This window comes from Babesia bigemina (assembly GCF_000981445.1).
Source record: "Babesia bigemina genome assembly Bbig001, chromosome : III".
In the NCBI taxonomy this organism is placed as follows: Eukaryota; Apicomplexa; class Aconoidasida; order Piroplasmida; family Babesiidae; genus Babesia; species Babesia bigemina.
Genome location: NC_027218.1, coordinates 47,792 through 66,732, shown reverse-complemented (window position 1 = coordinate 66,732; position 18,941 = coordinate 47,792). Strand labels below are relative to the sequence as shown.

General features: G+C 46.3%; 6 protein-coding genes across 6 annotated transcripts; 3 read left to right on the top strand and 3 right to left on the bottom strand.

Annotated features, from left to right (window-relative positions):
• Nucleotides 1-46: 46 nt before the first annotated feature.
• BBBOND_0300120 (ThiF family domain containing protein, putative) lies at nucleotides 47-1,732 on the top strand (the record flags this gene model as incomplete). The annotated part of the gene is made up of 10 exons (XM_012912839.1): nucleotides 47-98; nucleotides 188-293; nucleotides 356-436; nucleotides 502-784; nucleotides 829-886; nucleotides 928-1,130; nucleotides 1,167-1,316; nucleotides 1,353-1,478; nucleotides 1,514-1,584; nucleotides 1,621-1,732. The coding sequence occupies 10 exons, from the start codon at nucleotides 47-49 to the stop codon at nucleotides 1,730-1,732; spliced, it is 1,242 nt and encodes a 413-aa protein (XP_012768293.1).
• A 133-nt stretch (nucleotides 1,733-1,865) lies between these two features.
• On the bottom strand, nucleotides 1,866-4,046 carry BBBOND_0300110 (hypothetical protein, conserved; the record flags this gene model as incomplete). The annotated part of the gene is made up of 11 exons (XM_012912838.1): nucleotides 1,866-2,684; nucleotides 2,716-2,779; nucleotides 2,817-2,883; nucleotides 2,924-3,066; nucleotides 3,101-3,222; nucleotides 3,258-3,333; nucleotides 3,369-3,553; nucleotides 3,591-3,692; nucleotides 3,730-3,828; nucleotides 3,865-3,931; nucleotides 4,003-4,046. 11 exons carry the CDS (start codon nucleotides 4,044-4,046, stop codon nucleotides 1,866-1,868), a joined length of 1,788 nt encoding a protein of 595 aa, XP_012768292.1.
• Nucleotides 4,047-5,135: 1,089 nt separating this feature from the next.
• On the bottom strand, nucleotides 5,136-5,756 carry BBBOND_0300100 (hypothetical protein, conserved; the record flags this gene model as incomplete). Its single annotated transcript, XM_012912837.1, has 1 exon — nucleotides 5,136-5,756. The coding sequence occupies one exon, from the start codon at nucleotides 5,754-5,756 to the stop codon at nucleotides 5,136-5,138; it is 621 nt and encodes a 206-aa protein (XP_012768291.1).
• Nucleotides 5,757-6,948: 1,192 nt separating this feature from the next.
• BBBOND_0300090 (hypothetical protein, conserved) lies at nucleotides 6,949-9,306 on the top strand (the record flags this gene model as incomplete). The annotated part of the gene is made up of 1 exon (XM_012912836.1): nucleotides 6,949-9,306. One exon carries the CDS (start codon nucleotides 6,949-6,951, stop codon nucleotides 9,304-9,306), a length of 2,358 nt encoding a protein of 785 aa, XP_012768290.1.
• Nucleotides 9,307-10,533: 1,227 nt separating this feature from the next.
• Nucleotides 10,534-16,167, top strand: BBBOND_0300080 (hypothetical protein; the record flags this gene model as incomplete). Its single annotated transcript, XM_012912835.1, has 1 exon — nucleotides 10,534-16,167. One exon carries the CDS (start codon nucleotides 10,534-10,536, stop codon nucleotides 16,165-16,167), a length of 5,634 nt encoding a protein of 1,877 aa, XP_012768289.1.
• A 1,046-nt stretch (nucleotides 16,168-17,213) lies between these two features.
• Nucleotides 17,214-18,231, bottom strand: BBBOND_0300070 (hypothetical protein; the record flags this gene model as incomplete). The annotated part of the gene is made up of 8 exons (XM_012912834.1): nucleotides 17,214-17,435; nucleotides 17,728-17,778; nucleotides 17,829-17,852; nucleotides 17,904-17,928; nucleotides 17,994-18,005; nucleotides 18,056-18,079; nucleotides 18,115-18,155; nucleotides 18,208-18,231. The coding sequence occupies 8 exons, from the start codon at nucleotides 18,229-18,231 to the stop codon at nucleotides 17,214-17,216; spliced, it is 423 nt and encodes a 140-aa protein (XP_012768288.1).
• Between the last annotated feature and the right edge of the window lie 710 nt (nucleotides 18,232-18,941).

Below are 18,941 nucleotides of genomic sequence, written 5' to 3'. Positions count from 1 at the left end.
AACAGAGGCTCATGTGGAGCATATTAGAGTAGGGAATGATGGTGTGATGGAAGACGCGCCCATCTCAAACGTTATGCTAATAGGAGCGGGAGGGTTAGGTAAGGCATACTAACGAGTCGTAAGACCCAGAAGGCATTATCCGCCGCACTACTCCGTTGTAAAAACAGTTGATATGTGGAATTCGCAGGTTGTGAAATCATCAAGAATCTAGCAATCCTTGGTGTACGGAACATAACCATTGTCGATCCAGACACAGTTGAGTTACATAATCTAACGCGGCAGTTCCTATACAGGTACGCTTCACGCGAACTTATACTGCATACGGCACATTTGTTAAGATGTAATGTCTAAGCAGGCGTAACAATGTCGGTATGTACAAAGCGCAAGTGGCTGCGCAGAGAATCACGGAGCATAGCAAACATATCACGGCGAACTAGTGAGTCATGCGTATCCGCAGCGTAGTATAGCAAATTCATCTAAAACGAAATAACTTTATCGTAGCATCAATCAGGCAATACAAAATGTGCCACTGACGACGATCGCAAAGTCCGACGTCATCATATCGGCCGTAGACAATGTAGAAGCAAGGAGGTGGATCAACCTCGCCACGATGGTCATATGGCAGAAACGCGGAAACAATGTGAACTTCGATTCGCAACGGGTGGGAAATCCACTGCCCATACTCATAGATGGAGGATCACAAGAGCTCTATGGCCATGTGAGGGTTGTGAGCGGGCGCGACCAGCCCTGCCTTGAGTGCTCTCTACCCCTATTCAGTGACGAAGTAGGGCATCATATACGATGCTGATGTGCACAAATTATCAACAGGCTTATCAACCCTCTTGCTCAATACCGAAGGAGCCCAAGTCACCGGAGGACTGCGTTAGTGAGTTAATTATGGTGCACTTAACTGTCACATTGCTACAGGATATGTCATTAGCCACATGTTTGAGGATTTTACAAATGAACGTGCGGAGGTAAAACTGCCGTCAAACACGAAACCTATCTCTACGGTGCAGGGCATGCGCCACGCAGAGATCGTGGACCGTGTATACGAGGAAGCACGTAAATATGCGAATGCATATGGCATTGAAACCGTCACCATGGCTATGGTGCGCAAGATACTGAACGTGAGTAATACTTCTAACGGGTTTTATTAAAAGCAGAGAGGCGCAATCAACGTTAACACAACGAACGCCATCATAGCCGCCGTCATTGCGCATGTTGCTGTTAATCGGGACGCCACCAAAAACTTCTATTTCTACAGCGGAGACGGCAATTCCGTGCTAGACGGTTTCACCATGCAGAAGCAAGAGGTAAACTGATAATGGGTGACGGTGCAACGGGCTCAGGACTGCACGCTGTGCAAATGCAAGGTCATCACTTTGCAAACCGACTGCCAGCAAACCCTTAAGCAACTGATCGATCAAATAGAGTGCATCACGCATTCCAAAAACATAAATATCACTACGAAAAAGGTTAGACGCACAAAGAAGGCAAAAATCAGGCACAGGGGGCCGTCTACTTAGGATCGTCCAGCCATCTCCGCGAACTATACAATATCAGACTGCATCAGACGCTTGAGTGAGTTGGTTTCAGTTAACAATACATTTTTGTCAGCGAACTGAAGGACATACTGGATGAGAATATGTATGTCACCACACCAGCTGGCGAAGCCTGGTACTACGTTCACATGCAGCAGTGTCATAACTTATGCTGCAAAAACCCATAAAACACGGCACATACGCCTTAAGATATCGATGCAGACGCAAACGGCGACAACGGCAGTTAAAATAAGTACAATATTACGATTAGCAACTTGATGCTGCGGGCGCGGCGGCCAAGCCGGCCATACTACGCTAGAATCACAGATCGTCATACTTCACTGACGGGCGCGAATAATCGTCTTGCGCGAAAAACATAGTGTGCTCCTGCAACCAATAACAAATCAGTCGCAAAAAACGTACGCGCTTGGCCTGGGGGCGGTCGAAGTCAAAGTAATCCCGACGGCGGCGCTTGTTGTTGAAATCAGCCCTCATGCTGTTACGTGAGTCCGAAAGGCCGTTTGGCTCCACAGACGGCGCATCCACGTCGTCGGGAAGCGGCTGTACCACAGGAACGCTAAGAAGCCTCTCGAAGGGGTTGCACCGCGCCGCCTTGTGGGATCCCGTGAAAATCTCCTTCATCTGAGGCACGCCGCATTCGATCACTATCTTGTCATAGCAGTCGCTATGTTTCAGCTTAAGGTGCTTCCACACGAACTTCGAGTCGTTGAAGAGCTTGTGGCACAAATTGCAACGGAACCGCTCCGGGCCATCAACCAAAGTGTTGATGTTGCAAAACTGCTTCCACTTGTCCTCTATTTCAGCTTCATCCTGCACATATGCCGGAGGACTCAAATCGCAGCCCAGCAGGTGCTCCGCAAAGGACTCAACGTCACGCAGCCACTGAAGCTGAGAAGTCGACACGTCGCACGAAGAGGTGAGCTCCTTCTCCCAATCACGGATGGGAACTTCAGCCGGTACTTTACCCTTTTTACCGGTCTCCCACGACGCATATTTCACGGCGACGTGGTTGGTAGTGAGCCCCGTCTCCTTCTCGTACAACGCGCTGCTCAGGTCGACACGAACGTGTCCTGGACCACACAGATCCCATAAATCAATGTAACTCTTGCCTTTCTGACGCTACAGTTAAGACGCAACACGGATAACTAACGATGCGGCCGTAGTAGCAATAGCTGTGCACCTTACGCAAGTATGTGAGGTGGAGGTCCAAACGCCTGATTGCTCATTTTTACAACATTAATGCTCGCCTACTTCTTAATGTCAATATCGGCCGGCAATATATCGACGAATGAGGTTTCAGAACCGCAAAAGTCCCCATCTGCAGCACCGCATTAAATCTAACGTCGGCGGAAACGTACCCAGCTTGCGAATTACACGACCAGTTATCTCAACGTCCCGGGCGACAATTATTGGGTGTGAACACACGGGGGGGCATACACGCACGCGGACGCGCTCTTGCAGCGGATTGCACGGCTCAAAACGTAGCAGGAATTCCTGAACGCTAACAACTATACAGGTATTCGAGGCGCACTCACGTCAAACGGTTCCCATTCAGAGTCTCGCTCAACTTAGTCAGGTCGCACTCATCCACGCTGATAAACGCCGTGCGGACCAGGTCGCGCTCCGCCATGTATATGGAAAAACGGTCCAGATGAGGCTGAGACACATGCGACACGATTACTAATTGCGTACCTTCAGAGCGTTCTGGATCTCGTGCTTAAAAACCTTGTCCGGAACGTCAACCAGAAGCACAGATAGCAGCGGAGAACTGGACGACATAGAAAATAGCCGACGTGCACTTACTCTATAGGAAGCCTCTTGGTGTGCGTGTCATCCTTGGGGTATTCAACGGGGATCTCGTAGGCCCATTCAGAATACTTGTACGGCGCTTCGCTAGGAGTGGTGTTGGCGTCAGACGAAGAACCGCCGTACAGCCGCTTGAAGCTTATCTCGAGCAAAAGCTCCTCGAAGTGACCGTTGGTGTATTTCTGGTCTTGGTCAAAAGCAAAATCATGAAGCACCAACCAGTACGAAATCTCGGTTGCTGTTCAACACGTCCACTTTACTAATCTCGTGATCAATGTGCAAATAGTAAGGGTGGAACTTTTCCCGGAAAAACGCCAAGTGCTGATCGAAGTCAGGTGATCAATATACGAAAACGCACCTCGTACATGTCGTAATAACGGCGAATTTCACTCGACAAAAACTCTTGGAAATATTTGCTGTACTCCTCCGCAGCTTCCTCGGGCGATATTTCGTCTTCCTGTAAAAACGTCGAACAAATGGACAATCAGCGTACCTTCATCATGATGAACTGCTTGAAGTTGAGCATGCGATGGTGCTCACTCCCGTAGACCTTGGGCTTTCTGGACATTATTATAAGTCTGCAATGTAGGGATATGGCCAAGCAGGCGACTGGGTGGGTGGCATAACATACCTACGGGAGTGGCTGTGCCTCGAAACCTTCCCACTGCGGTCCATAGTGCACCAATTAGCGATTCAACACGATATGTGCATGTACATAATCAACTTGAGGAAGTTCAGGTCCGTTTTTGGATAAACGGGCCACCAATAAAGCATAACGCACGACGAATACCGGTAGCCGCGACCAACGCGGACAGAAATCACTCCCGAACCGACTCACTCGTCATAGAAGGCAATACGCCAATTAGTGACGAAGCGAATACTGCATTAACCTAATAAGGGCGTGAAAGACGCCCCCGGTAGGAAAACAGCGTAACAGAGTAACAAAGAAACCTTCACAACCTTCGCCGCGAACAACCGCTTAATTTAAACACAACGTGTTAGTAAAATTAAGCGTTAATGACACGGGTAATTAAAAAGAGTTGTGAACGTAAGCAAAACACCAAACGCTCATGGGGGCCGTGGCGCGGAGAGCAATGATCTACGATGGATTATTCATACAGTGAGGCCAGACACAATACACGGATATCACTGCCGGTTTCACAGTACGCTGTGGTTGTGAATTTGCAATTTGCCCACACGTAACGTTCGGCGAACACTCAAAATGGTTAATGGAACGGTATGTGTGCAAGAACAACCGTTCCACCGTTAACTAACGAACACGAAGCCACTTACACTATTTAAAACGAGTATGTGACATAGGTGACTAGCACGTAAAAGATGTTCAAACACGTGAATCATAATGGGCGTTTGTTACGTTTAGATTATCGATGTCGTATGCGCGCCTGAACAATAGCGCTGACCTTTTTACTGTGTGACGCATGCGATATTGCGGTTGATAAACGACGGATGGGATTTCACGAACCGCTCACCCCTCAATGACGTCACGGCCGGGACACCTGCGCTCAATCCCACCCTCACCGATAAAATAGACAGTCCCTTACATGGCCGAAGTCGTATAGGCATACTCATCGAATAACCAGAGTCCATGTGCCTGGCACAGCGCAAAAGGTTGCATTCGTCCTGTCATCATCAAATCCCAACTAATACACCAGGCAATGGAATCTCATTGATGTACATGGGCGATCGCCGTTGTCACAAGTAGCACACAACTATTCGCACTGCATTCGTTGGCAATCATCCCATTCAATTCTTTTCCACAGGAACTGGTTCTGCTAATTTCTTTTCCAGATAAGCATTTGCCTCCTCGTCAAGATAGGCGTCAAACTCCTCCTCGTAATCGTTGAACAGGTAGTAGTTCTCCCGTTCCGCCTTCTCCATTTGCTTGAGGATGCCAAGCTTATCCATCGCAGACAAAAACGCGTCACCCATAGCGGCCACAACCTTCCACAGTTTCATGCCTCCAAATCTACCAGTAGCGAAAGCACCCTTCCAGAACTTGTAGAAGTTCCTGTCGAAATCGCTGAGTTTACCCTCATGCTTTGCATAAATTTCCTCAGGATCCCATACGGGATTGATGCTTTCCAACCGGGGAATAGGGCAGTATTCACCTTCTCCAATCTCCTTCTCACGTTTGTTTTTAACGGTGTTGTTCGAGCCACCCGGGACACTCACAGTGTCACGAGTATTGTCGTCAAGGACATCCACGGTATCACGAATACTGTCGCTGGAAACAGCCACAGTGTCACGAGTATTGTCAGGGGCATCCACGGTATCACGGATGTTATTGCCGGGAAGAGCTTCACAGATTGGTGATAGTTGATATAACCACAAAGTACATAGAACAGCCGAAACCACTGGTCTCATCTTGAACTGCATTTAGCACATATACGCGAGATGAAAAGATTCGCAAGACGCGATCCCATATAGGATGTCGCGAACAGTGGTTACCGGAAACCACGCCGATTGGTTTCTAGAGGCGGCTAGTATTTAAAATCTTAATTAATACGTAAAATGGCACATGTCGTTTCTTTCATTGGAATGCATCCGCACGTCAATGGCCGCCGACCTCAGCCGAATGCTGGCATATGAGTCGCCGATTAAAACATCTAATACAATAATAACGATTTTATAAATGCGTTTTGTTTGGGTTGTGTAATATGTGCGTAATGTCGTTTGAGAAGCTGTAAACCAAAAACAATGGAAGGTTGCAGCGACAAGCACTGACAGATATATGTAGTGAATCCCGCCGAAATGCAAATGTACTTATCGTATATTTTGAGTATTCACGGGTACAAACAACGCGTCTTTGGTGGAGTTCAAAGAATCGTAAATGAACCGCTATAGGAACCATCCACAAGCAAGTTGCGCAGGCTACAGATACTGTTTTGCATCCTTCTATACCCGTCGAGACGCTTGTACGAATGATAGGTCAATGACCTTAAATGTATATAAATGTGTAAATCTGAAAAGTCATTGATGTGCCCGACCACAGCAACACTGCAACGGCCGCACAAGTGGTTCCGTCTGGTATGGCTTAAGAAGATTTTGTTCATTGTCTAACCTACTTTTACGGTAATAATATATGTACAAGTGCAATACATCGTTGTGATTTGGGTGTTTTGAAACGATTTTCGGTGGAGGGGCCAAAAACCTAAGTTCTCTGTTGACTGTTGAGCGATACAGGAAAGGAGCGATAATACAAATTCAGACCTGCTTTGGGCGCAATTTTACGGTATGGCACTATCTTTCAAGTTGGAAATAGGTGTGCTGGTGCAACCATTCGCCAGAATTTGCACATACAGGCTCATCCTTAATGCGGGACGTGCCTTCTGAACAATACAATGTGCCCCCTTGGCGACACAGATGTTGAAAAACACGAAATATGGTCACATCAACTACTCATATTTCAGTGTGTGTACCGCATTGGCGACATGGTGGGCATTACGAACGGCCCGCAATATACAGCACACCCCTTAGCTATCACAAAGCACTGATTTACACATTTAGTCGAAAGTTACATTGACTATCATTTCTCAAGTGTGCATACTCAATAGTCATGGCGTTTCGCGGCGGTTTGCCCTTGCGGGAGCAATCTCTAAAGCTGCTTCGGTTAGGCGTTGTATGTGCACTGCTCATAATCGGTCAAGTAGCACGAAGCCGTGAACAAAATGGTTACATGCTGCCAATAGCGTACCAGAAGTACTTCAGGAACTACTCGATCAACCTGTGTTACATTCCTATCGCGGATCATCCATCAGAAGTGGATGTGTCCACCGCAGCGGCATGCGTTGATGGGGAACGTGGACCTGGATTAGGGATTGACAATAAAGAAATCATCCCAGCCCAATCTAGAGCCAATGTGCCGGAACAGACGGACATGCAGAGAGCTAAAGTGCAGCTAAATTTTACGGAAAGTGACCTGGTAGAGATTATGACTCAGCCAAAATCCAAGTGGTATACTTATCATCTCGGAAACGTCTACATCAATGATCGTCCGTTAATACGCCTATGGTTGCAAAATAGTCAAGGAGTTGCACTTCTTGCGCACGATCGGCGAAGCAAACTGGTTTTTCGCAAAATGGACGGAGATGAGAGCAACGTTCTGGAGTTACAATACACCATAAGGATACCAGAAGCAGATGTTGAGCAAAATATTATTTTTAAACTAAATGCGAAAACTGGGGAGATAATAGATGATACTGACATCGACCGTTGCCACCATGCTAAGCCGGAGATGTATGGAGAGTATCGAGTGGACACTTGCAGTGGTGACTCGTATAAGTGCTTGACTGAAATGAAACGTGTTAATACGTTCAACCAAACTCTACATGTCATCGAACATTTCCTGTTATCGCCGCATCAAGAGTCAAGACGACACATTCTGTACAGTGTATTATATGACACAAGGAATAAAGCGGTCATTGCAATGAAAACGTACGTCGAATATACGGACGGATTTTACCTTGTTAATGGTGTTGATCATGTACTTTTCGATAAACCAATTGCCATTTCAAACGCGGCAAGCGTCTCATTAGGTTCCAATAACGAATGGCAGGCACCTACCCTGCATCCGAAGCATTCGGGAAATGTCACCGTTGATGGGGAGGACGTCTACTCTGTGGATATCATGCCATTTGGCACAATGTCTAGACCGTCAAATGCTTTAAACGCGGTGTACTATCTGCTCAACGGAATAAAGCGAACGCTGGTCATACCCAAGTTGCAGTCCAGGAGTGGCGTCAACTTGCTGTCTGAAGATGCAAGCAGTTATGTTGTAGCGAATATCGAAAATGAAAATAATCAAATATCTGTGGTATACAAACTTAATATTCCAGGCTGTGCTGCACCAGAAGCTGTCGTCGTACGATTTGAAGCGACACAAACGTGCATTAACCTTAAGGCACCCGACCAAACTAACCTCATGGAGTTGGCCTCTGTGCCTATATGCAAATCGGATATTCCTCTGGGATGTGATGCGCAGTGTGTTGTGTATCAGATTCAGATGCAAAGTAAATCAAAGGAAAACGCGGTTCTCTATACATTCATCTACGATGCAAAAGTGCGCCATTTGACAGCTGTAATGCACCGAATAAGTTTAAGTAAAGACGAGAAAATAAACAACGCCATCACAGAAGAAGTGTTCTACAAATCTGCGAGCTACACGGCAAAAGTAAACATAGACATAAACCGAAACGGATTTGTCAAAGTTTCTCAGATCTACGCAGGATACGTTTCGAAAGGTGTGTATGGCCAGAATATTAGGGCAATTGTATTGCCCGATGGTATAAAAAATTTCGGAAAATATTACACAAATCGGTTTCTTTATCGCGGCACCAAGCTCGTAGAGATATACATGGAATCGGAAAACGGAGTTTCTCTTGTTAACAGAGCTTCTCCCCCAGTTGTGACTAAAGAGGCTAATGGTGGGATAGATATTGTACATATCACCTATTCGTTAAAACTCCTAGAGTACAACACACCGCACAAAGTAACTCTCGATTTTGAGTGCAAACAAGTTATGGCGCAGAGCGGAGGCAAAAAAACAGAAATCACGCTCTCAAACAAATACCAAAGATACAGAATGGATATAGATACGTGTGTTATAGACGCGTCTGTATGGACAGAAGACACGGAATCGTTTGGCGGCAAATGTACTGTGGGTATGGGGGAAGAGGGTCTATATATAGTTATGAGCCGCATTATTAAGAATAAGGACGACCCTACGACAGGTCACTTCTACAAGTTTCTTTATGAAACACAACATGCGATATTTTTCTGCAAGTCTGTTCCCATAAGAGCGGTAGAGCAGAAGCCAAATAAATCATGCAGGTGGATCAGGGCTGGAGATGACAGAAGCTATACATACTCCCTAGGAGGATCTAAGCTTATAGAACAAGACATATCAACGATGTAATGATGATGATATCCGTAACACCTACTGCACATGAGGACACACACGACCGGCAAATTGTGAGCCAAAACGCCAACCTCCGAAACTTAACGCATTTATTATCGCTAAATAGCTAAATTAAGTTATCTCATCTTATAGTGTGCTATGTGGCTACGTGCCTAGGGCCGATTTTCGGTTTTGCGGGGCTATCGCCTCACGCTGATACTGGTTCCGGGTTCCATGTCTTGCCGTTTCGATCTTATCTGCTGTCATCCGTCCTGTCTGGGCAAGAGTGGCACTGACATGGTCGTATTATTCGCTGGGTTTCATGTCACTAAACACATGCGGTACCATCATGGGCCTTGTCTAATAGCTGAATGCCCTTCCGTGGAGCTACTCCACAGAATCCTCATGCTTCCTTATCTTGTATAGGTCGGTCTGCCAAGTTTGCTTGGCTGGCGATCCGGGTATCGAGGCGATGCTTCTGCTCTTCCGACGATCTTGGATGAGTATATTATATTCATTATGCTGCCTTGTCCTCCGTCTTCGCTTATGCTCTACATCGTAACCACGGTATTCCGCCGCCCCTTACCACTCTTGTCTCATACAATTGCTTATAGTCCGCACTAATCTTCGGTCATACTCAGAGTTAGATTCGGTATACGCCATGTTTATATTGCGCCTTCATCCGTCACGCATCGACAATCCCACTACTTGTGAAAGCGGAAGGGGGGACAGTATTTTCATTGCCACGCCTGCTACTAATATGCACGAGGCAGTTAGCTACATTCGCCCCAACTTATACCTACCTAAAAGTGTCGGGAAGATGCACTTTGTCAGATTAGTGGTCTGTGGAAGTAATGGGGTATACCTGTAATTTTATGAGATCTGGATATGATTCGAAGTGAATATTACCTCCAGTACTTCGTATGTCGCGGTCACTCCTCTCTGCCTCTAAGCACTTGAATGTAGTTGAGAAGCTTCAACCCACACCCGCAGTGGATTGCAATTCTGGGTGTATAGGCGCTGAAGGTTGGGAATCGGTGAACGAGGCGGATGCTAGTTTTGTCGTGATATAGAAATACATCCCTCATCTGGCACAAGTGTAGCTAATGTAGTTGGTGGCATTGAAACATTGTATGCTGAGGGTCTGGCGCTAATCGCATTTGCGCAGGAGTCGAAGTCTGCAGCCTCGGATTGCATATGTAATTCCATACGATCAATCACACGGTTACTTCTCGCTACTAAACTATGGCGCCGAAGAAGCTCACCGATTGCCCGGAAAATCTACGGGAGGCCATCGACTGGCTCATACAGGTGAGGCATGGGGATGGGAATGGGCTGGAGCAGTTGGCCAAAGCTTTGAAAAAGTTAATCGAGGAGGCTATTGAAAAGGCGTATACCACTAATGTAAGTGCGCTTCTTAAGGCTCTTGATTCTGCCAAGTCGTACAAGTGTTGTAAGGATAAAGTGGCTGAAGTTGAGAAACTTAGAGATTCAAAAAATCTTTCCTCAAAAACTTTTGAAAACCTTAAATCGAAATGTGAAGGCATTAAAAATTGCACTAAAAATCACCTCGACGACTCCCAACAGAAAGCCTATGATGGCATTACGTCCAAGTTCGAACAGCTTAAAAAGCTTGAAGAGAGTCTTAACATATTTACTTCAAAAGATACAACTGATGGATGTAAAAAGCTGTTAGAGAATCTTTGTGACGGCCTCGAAAAATTCCTCGGCTTCAACTCTACTTCCAAAGGCTACGATGGCACTGGTATTGTGTACTCTGACCTGGACAGGCTGTGTGACGGGGTGATGGGATTTTTGAGTGGTGTGCTTAAGGATGTCAGCGAGAAACAGCCTTACAGTGTGGGTAAAAATGATTTAAAACATTTTGTTGAGACAGAATTAAAAACTAAATTATCCACCGGGCGTGAGGGTTTTAAGGTCATTGAGCAGGTGGCGAGGAAGGTGCGGGAGTATAATGAGAGAGTTAGGCAAAGTAATGAGAAAGTGAAAGAGCCTATTAATGCGATGCTAAGTGAAATGAACGATTATAAAAATAACGCATTGAGAAGTAAATTGCCAGATGAAAATCTTGATGATTACAAGGCTACTGATAACGCGGTGTCCAAGGCAGACACATTAGTACATGAGTGCGTGGAAAAAAGTATTGCGCTTGAAAATGCTTTGACGGTTGCACATGAAAACGTTTTAGACCTAAATCACGAATTAAAGGTAAAAATCATAGATGCAAAAAATAGCGTTACCCACGAACGTGAGAGGCTGACTAAGTTGTCCAGGAAGCAGTGGAAGGACATGGTCGACATGAAAAATGAAATTTGTAATATGCTCGAATATCTTAAAGCAGAATTTAATGTGAGAATTGATGACGATATAACTTCGCTTGTCGAAAAGTTGAAAGCTTCCGTCCGGATAATTAAAGAAAAGCTGATGGATATAAATGACAAACTGATACACAGCGTTAAACAAATGGAAGAGTGGATGGATGAAGTCATCACGTCGATTAATGAAGCAAGGAATCAGCATGTATCTAAAATATTAGGGGAGGCCAGCGGAGGTGAAAACACAAGGAAGGGCCACATTAAGAATATTACGAAAAAAGTTAGCCAAGAATTTCAGGAAGCAGAAGCATACGTTAAGGCATTGGTTGGTGTAGCCTTGGCTCAGGTGAAATCCTTGAACGATGGGCTTAGATTCGATCTAGAGGAGGTGAGAAATCAGATGAACGAAAACATTGGTGGCTACGTTAAGGAGTATGTTGAAAAAGTAAGGGGGGAACTGAATAAAATCACAAATCCGTACACTGGGATTGATGCAATTGAGAAATCGTTGAAGCAGTGGGCTGGAGATTACGATGATAAGAATTTTGAAAATAGAATAGTGGATTGGCTTGCCGATATATTACAGAATAGCGAAGTGGTGAAGGAGAAGCTTTCCGAATATTTTCTCACGGTAAAGACGAAAGTCAGGAACGATTTCTTTAATTCGGATTACATAACGCAAGAGAACACAATCAACGATGGACAAATTAGAGTGATTGCAAATTTGATTAAAGATTCGCTGGGCTCCGACTTTGGCGTGCTCGGCCAGCTGGTAACAGAGCAGATAAGATCTGCCGAAAAATCCAACGATAAAATCCGAGGCTATATTGAGGCTGTAAAGACTGGTATTGAGTTTTTTGTGCAGGATATAGAACGGAACATTAAGCAAGGAAAGGATGAGAAACCGATGTCAACGGGAATTTATGCTCTGGCCGACAAGATAGCCAAGGCGATTGAGAATAAGGTGAGGAACACTGCCGGGACATCTAATTCTGCGTACGTCATTAATATGATCAATGCTGTCACTCCTATACTTCACCAACTACTTGCCATAGCAAACGAGAAAGCCACTTACCTCAAATGGCTTACTGGTAAAGGCAGCAAACAGGGCAATATCGGTTATGTGGATGATGCGCTAAAAGTGGCTCTTAATCTTAATGCCAAATTAACGATAGCACTTCTCAGGAATGGCGACTCAGGTTACGAGGACACTAAAGCTTTCGTCAGAAGGTCTCCAGTGCAGAACCAACTTGAGGCAAATGTCGAAAAAACCATTGTTGAAGCGCTGAATGGAAAGATTGGAACGAGTAATGCTAGTAAAGTAAATCTATCTAATCTTTTCAATCAATTTCGTCAACGTATTACAGCAGCTGTCGATGATAGAAACAAGCTGAATGGAACCGAAGAAGAAGGAACACTTCCTAAAGCCATCGGAGCTATTGAACTGTATGGGCTAGATAAACTTGGCAAAAGATTAAATGGAAATCCCAATGTGGATGGTGAATCGATTGGCTTCCTCGAGCAAATCAGACGACATCTAAACGCTTTTGCCAAGGAATTTGACACATGTGGCCGATACATCGATGCACATCTGCACAATTTGAAAACCGATCGCATTGGAAACGTGCTAAACGCCATTAGAAATAACCTCGATGCTCTGCAACGTGATAACTTATACACGGTAATCCAAGACGTCAATAGATTTCTTACTACAGATGCCAACGAATTAAAGACTCAAACAATTTTGCAACTCAAATCGTACGTAACAAATCAATTAAACTCCACTAGTATATCCCTTACCCACCTATCCCAGAAACAATACGTCACGTCCATCAAATACATGTTAAATGCGTTTTCCACCAAAGTGAGGAACGAATTGCATCAGCTCCCAGAGGCCATAGAAAGTGATCTAGATATCGGGTTTAAAGGCTTCATGAACGCTATCGAAGGCGAGGCAACTAAGAACATACAGAAGCTGCAATACGCCGTGGATTTACGGTCATTGTGCCATGGCTTTGAGGCTTTCTTCTTGCCCCTTAAGAAGTTTATCGACAGCGAAATTAAGAGGGTGCATGAAAACAATAATCTCCAGAAGAACCCAAATCCTTTGGAACCTGAAAGTACATACACTACTAAGATTAATAGAATTTACTCTGCACTTAGCACGCTAATTGGACACATAATCACAACCAATAGATACGATCACAAGATACCGGGCATGCTTTCTAACCTTATGGACGCTGTAAACACGCTCAAACCGCAATCATTCGAGCAGGGGAACACACCAATACTTGACGGTGTTACGGATGGACTCGGTAAGTTTGTGGACGAGATGAGGAAGGCGTACATGAGCAGGTATGACGGTGCTAAGGCAATTACGTGGGATGGAACGTTCACCAACAAAGAACCCGAGGAGAGCAAAAATGCGAAGAAAATATGCCTTACCGTTTTCTATACGCTCTTCCACAATTTGCATCCATTGTTCTACAAGGCGTCCACGGATTGGAGAACACAGAAAATTCAAGGTGGAGAAAATAACATGCATTTACGTAAATTTATTGAAGACCTCGGATACGATGTTGCCAACCTTATTACCAGAGACGACATCGGCTGGAATGTCGCTGTTAGGTTGGGTAAACACTTCCAGAAACATGGTGAATTTAATGAAGATCCCGGCAAACATAAATCGTTCGACAAATACATCGGTTATTATAAAAATAAGGGTGTGATCTCAAAGCTTTTCTCTCATCTCAACGACTATTACTACGTCTGTCACCTAGCCCCTGCAAAGTCGCCGAAGCAGCCGTGCAACATTTTCCAGATGCTCGCTTGGTTGTGCGGGCTGACGTATAATTCGGTGTACGGTGACTTGTCGCTTAACGGCTTCGGTGGTTTATTCGAAGAGTCAAAGCAAGAAGAGGAGGCAGACCCCGACGGCATTTCACTTAAAGTGGACGACGACGAAACCTTGTCCGCGTACCCAGAAGATATCACAGGCACAAAACTGAGAGACAGTCTCACCGCAGTATGTCACAGCGCGTACGATGTTCTCACTGCTGTACTTGGTCACGGGCACAACGACGGCGTATATGCGTCTGACTATTTCAATAACAATCTCAATCTGTCGTATCCTACTAGCGGCAGTGCGTGCTTGGACATGCTAGTTGATATATTGCACAGAGTACACCACCAAATGGGCTTCCTGCTAAAGCAGTGCCTCAACGGTCCCGACAGTAGCGGTTGGAAAGACTGTTGGTACGGCCGAGGAGTTGGTGGATCATCATGGAGGTGCAACACATGGCAATGCCCCAAGCAAATTGACGGTCAAGCGTGTACCCAAATTGCCAACCAAAGAGCTGACCAAACGTGTAATCAGCACGCTAGTTGCGGTCTCAAATCGCCCCTCCAATCGTTTTTGGAAGACGGCTTAGCAGGATTTCTTCCACATAAGATTACCAAGCCCGGTTGCAAACTGGACTGTGCCGTTTCTAACCACAGGGGTCTGCCATGCAAAACACCCATGGGCTTTGCTGACATAAGTGTTAAAGCTTCTCATACGAAGAAAGGGTCCCATCTTATAGAACTTCTTACGGGCTTCTGTGGTAAGCGGGATTCTCCGTTGGTAAACCTTTGCGCTCAATTAACATGCTTAATGCAGCGCGTGCCGCAGACTTTGGATGATATGTTCTCTTTCTACTCCAATTTGCTGAAAGACTGGAATAAAAATGACACGCACCGGAGGCTGGCATTTGATAATGCGGTAACCAAGGCTTACTTAAACCAACTTTACGACGCGTTGCAGGTGGACTCAATATTTTCCGGGGGCCACTCAATCAATCATGCGAAGGGTGATTTGTTCAGTCTCACCTGCGGTACTGACTCGTTGTCAAAATCGCACTGTGGCCGATACCTACAGCCATTCAGCATGAACACTTGGAGCGTTTTCTCCGAAAAAAATGCCGACAGATATCTCACCTGGATCACCTACCTTACCGAGACCTTTTACGTATTACTTAAGAACATATACGATGAGTGCTGCAAGAACTGTGCCACTCCTGGATCACGCTGCTACGAGAAAACCTGCTATAAAAATTGTGTGGTGTCTCAAAGCGCTGAACATCACGACAAATGCAAATCTATCGCAGCGTGCAACTTCACTCGTCCAACGCTGTGCAAGTATGGCTTCGTACTGAAAAGCTCATCGAACCTCAGCGGCACGAATGGCAACAAAACCAAACGTACATGCCAAGATTTCTGTAAAACATTGAAGGATGTATTACAAGAAGATCGTGTTCTATTTATCTTAGCATACAAAACCATTCCAGAATTTCTCTTCACCATCCGCGCCCCCTTCATCTGGCTCAACGTGGCCCTCTGGCTCCTCTCCCTCCTTTACCTCATCTGCGTGATGATTGGCAGACTGGATGTGCTCCACATCAAATCACACTTACGATCACCATCATCACATCGCATCGCTGCCCAATCATTACTCGCCGCGGCACGGGTCGGCAAGCTCAGCAAGATATGGTACCTGCAAGCCTAATCGCATCCGCGTGTGATTTTCACAGATGCCTTATACCGCAACCTGCTCACGAGTAATCACGTTAATGTTACACTTAACTACAAAATTGCCACTGCCTAGCTCACTCAGCCACCTAACCAACAACCCACCACCTAACCTAATGTTTAACGCAATACCTAATCAGGGAGTTGGTAGAAAGTGTAGCTGAAGCATTACAGTGTTTTATGTTTATTTAGTTCGCATTGCTTGGGAGACATGGCTGCGTCATCTCATCTGTCAGCGGACTGAAGCTCAGCGGCCATCCACGTAACCAGTTAATGCCTGCAGCAGCTGAGGCTGTGAGTACCACGTTAGGTAGATGGCTATCGTATTAATCATGTTGTGGATTGTGTTACGATCATATACATCTCTATCCTAGGCACTGAGGAGACATTTTCCGACATGTTCTAGGGATGACATATCTGCCTGGCATCAGGACTTAACCGACAAGGGTTTATGATGCCGGGCAGACGGGATGCCACCAGCAGCGTGGAGGAGTCGTCGACCAACACGGATTTGAGAGGACGGTTAAGCGGTTCAGTTGCTGATTGACTGTCACCGTTGGGCGGGTTCACTGGCCAAACAAATTTCGGCAACCCACGCCAGTGGGTGAGACGCTAGACAGGGAAACGAGAAACCCGGGTCAGGCCATGCGTGGCAGTGTAGACACTGGGTGATAGCGAGCAAAAGTATAGAGCATATTAGTGAAGCAGTGTGCTGTCATTTCAGAGTACTGTGCGATAAGTGCGATAATACAAAGTGTCAGAGTTAGTTGTAGAATGCGATGCAAAACGGTAAATCACGGGCCCTGTTGAAGGGCCGGATGCGAAAGAAGCTCATGACGCAGATGATTAGGATGATGAGGGCGACGGGGACGATGATGTAAGGGGCGGGGTTATAGTCACCTCACTGCTCATGTGATTTATCGTCAACGCGCTCATTACTCTGTCTAGAACATTAGATGTCAGTTGCCAGTCAGGTGATCAGTGGAATTTGGATTACAATGTTCGCACTAACAATTGCTAATATCAGCTGTAGAACGCGATGCAGAAGGGTATCTTGCGGACGAGGAAATCGCGGATGTTGCGGCCCACCGGGAAGCGGAAGATGCACAGGTCGAGCAGGATGATGGCGACGATGATGCCAACGATGACGGCGGCGATTGCTTGGGGGTTAGGGAAAAAATTAGAATTGTTTTCTTGGGACTCATCTTCGGGAGGCGATGACAGCGCTAGACTGGCTTCAGGATCCTGAACACCGGGGGAAGGAGCGGGAGGGTGTGGAGGGGGAGGAGGAGGGGGAGGAATTTGCTTGCAGGCAGCATCCCTTGCTGTACATTTCCGTCGACAACAATTACATTGACAATTGTAAATGTCTGTACACTCCTTTTTTTTTGAAGCACATCCTTTATAATGGCATTCCTTTTTACGCAGGCTCATATAGTAATATCCCCAACATCCTCTGCAACTTCCGTCATTCTTACATTTTTTACAACACCATGGACAACATATACAATCAAAGCGTGGACATCGATTGTCACACGTACACGGATCCCCTATCGTCATCTTCCCTCCCCCTCCCAGTCCCCTCAACCTGCGAACATATCAATCACTCAAGCAGCACTCACCAACTGCAACACGTACCACTGCCGCTCCACTCCCCTCAACCTGCAGACATATCAATCACGTAGCAATGCACTCACCAGCTACAACAGCTACCACTGCCGCTCCCAGTCCCCTCAACCTGCGAACGTATCAATCACTCAAGCAACACACTCACCAACTGCAACACGTACCACTGCCGCTTACAGTCCCCTCAACCTGCGAACATATCAACCACTCAAGCAGCACTCACCAACTGCAACACGTACCACTGCCGCTCCACTCCCCTCAACCTGCAGACATATCAATCACGTAGCAATGCACTCACCAGCTACAACAGCTACCACTGCCGCTCCCAGTCCCCTCAACCTGCGAACGTATCAATCACTCAAGCAACACACTCACCAACTGCAACACGTACCACTGCCGCTGCCAGTCCCCTCATCACCAAGGCACTCACCCCTGTGTCCCCCCAGCCCAGGCCACCGACACCCACGCTGCCCTGGATACCACAGCTGCCCTGACGCGACGCATGTGATCAGCACCAACTGTCACTCTAAATTATTCACTATTCGCAACGCCATTAAAATTGCAGCGAACCCCGTGCGCTCAACTCCCACAGTGCAGCAGCACCGTGCTACGAGCCGCGGTATCGGCGCCATACTGGCGGAGCGTGTCGGCTACGTGCCTAAATGTGATATTAACAATCGCTACATTGGCGCCTATAAATGCTACTTAACCTGGCCAACGCCGATTACGCCACCCTGCCAGTGACTCGCAACAGACGACTTAGGTCACCCGCCGCGGCCCTCACGGCCGCCTACGTTAGCAACCAATCACCTAGCCTCACGTGACACTGACTCAATGGGCAACGCAGACACCTCTCACAGTCAACGCACAACTCAACGCAACAGGCAATCAACGTGCTACAACACCCACCAAATGACAGTTCATCCGCCAGCTTATCACTTTGCCTGGGTGCTAGGTCAACACTTTGCCTGGGTGCTAGGTCAACACTTTGCCTGGTTGCTTGCTTACCACTTTGCCTGGTTGCTTGCTTACCACTTTGCTTGGTTGCTAGCTTAGCACTTAGCCTGGCTGCTAGGTCAACACGTTGCATTGTCGTTCACTCATCACTTAATCTCTACGCTATTT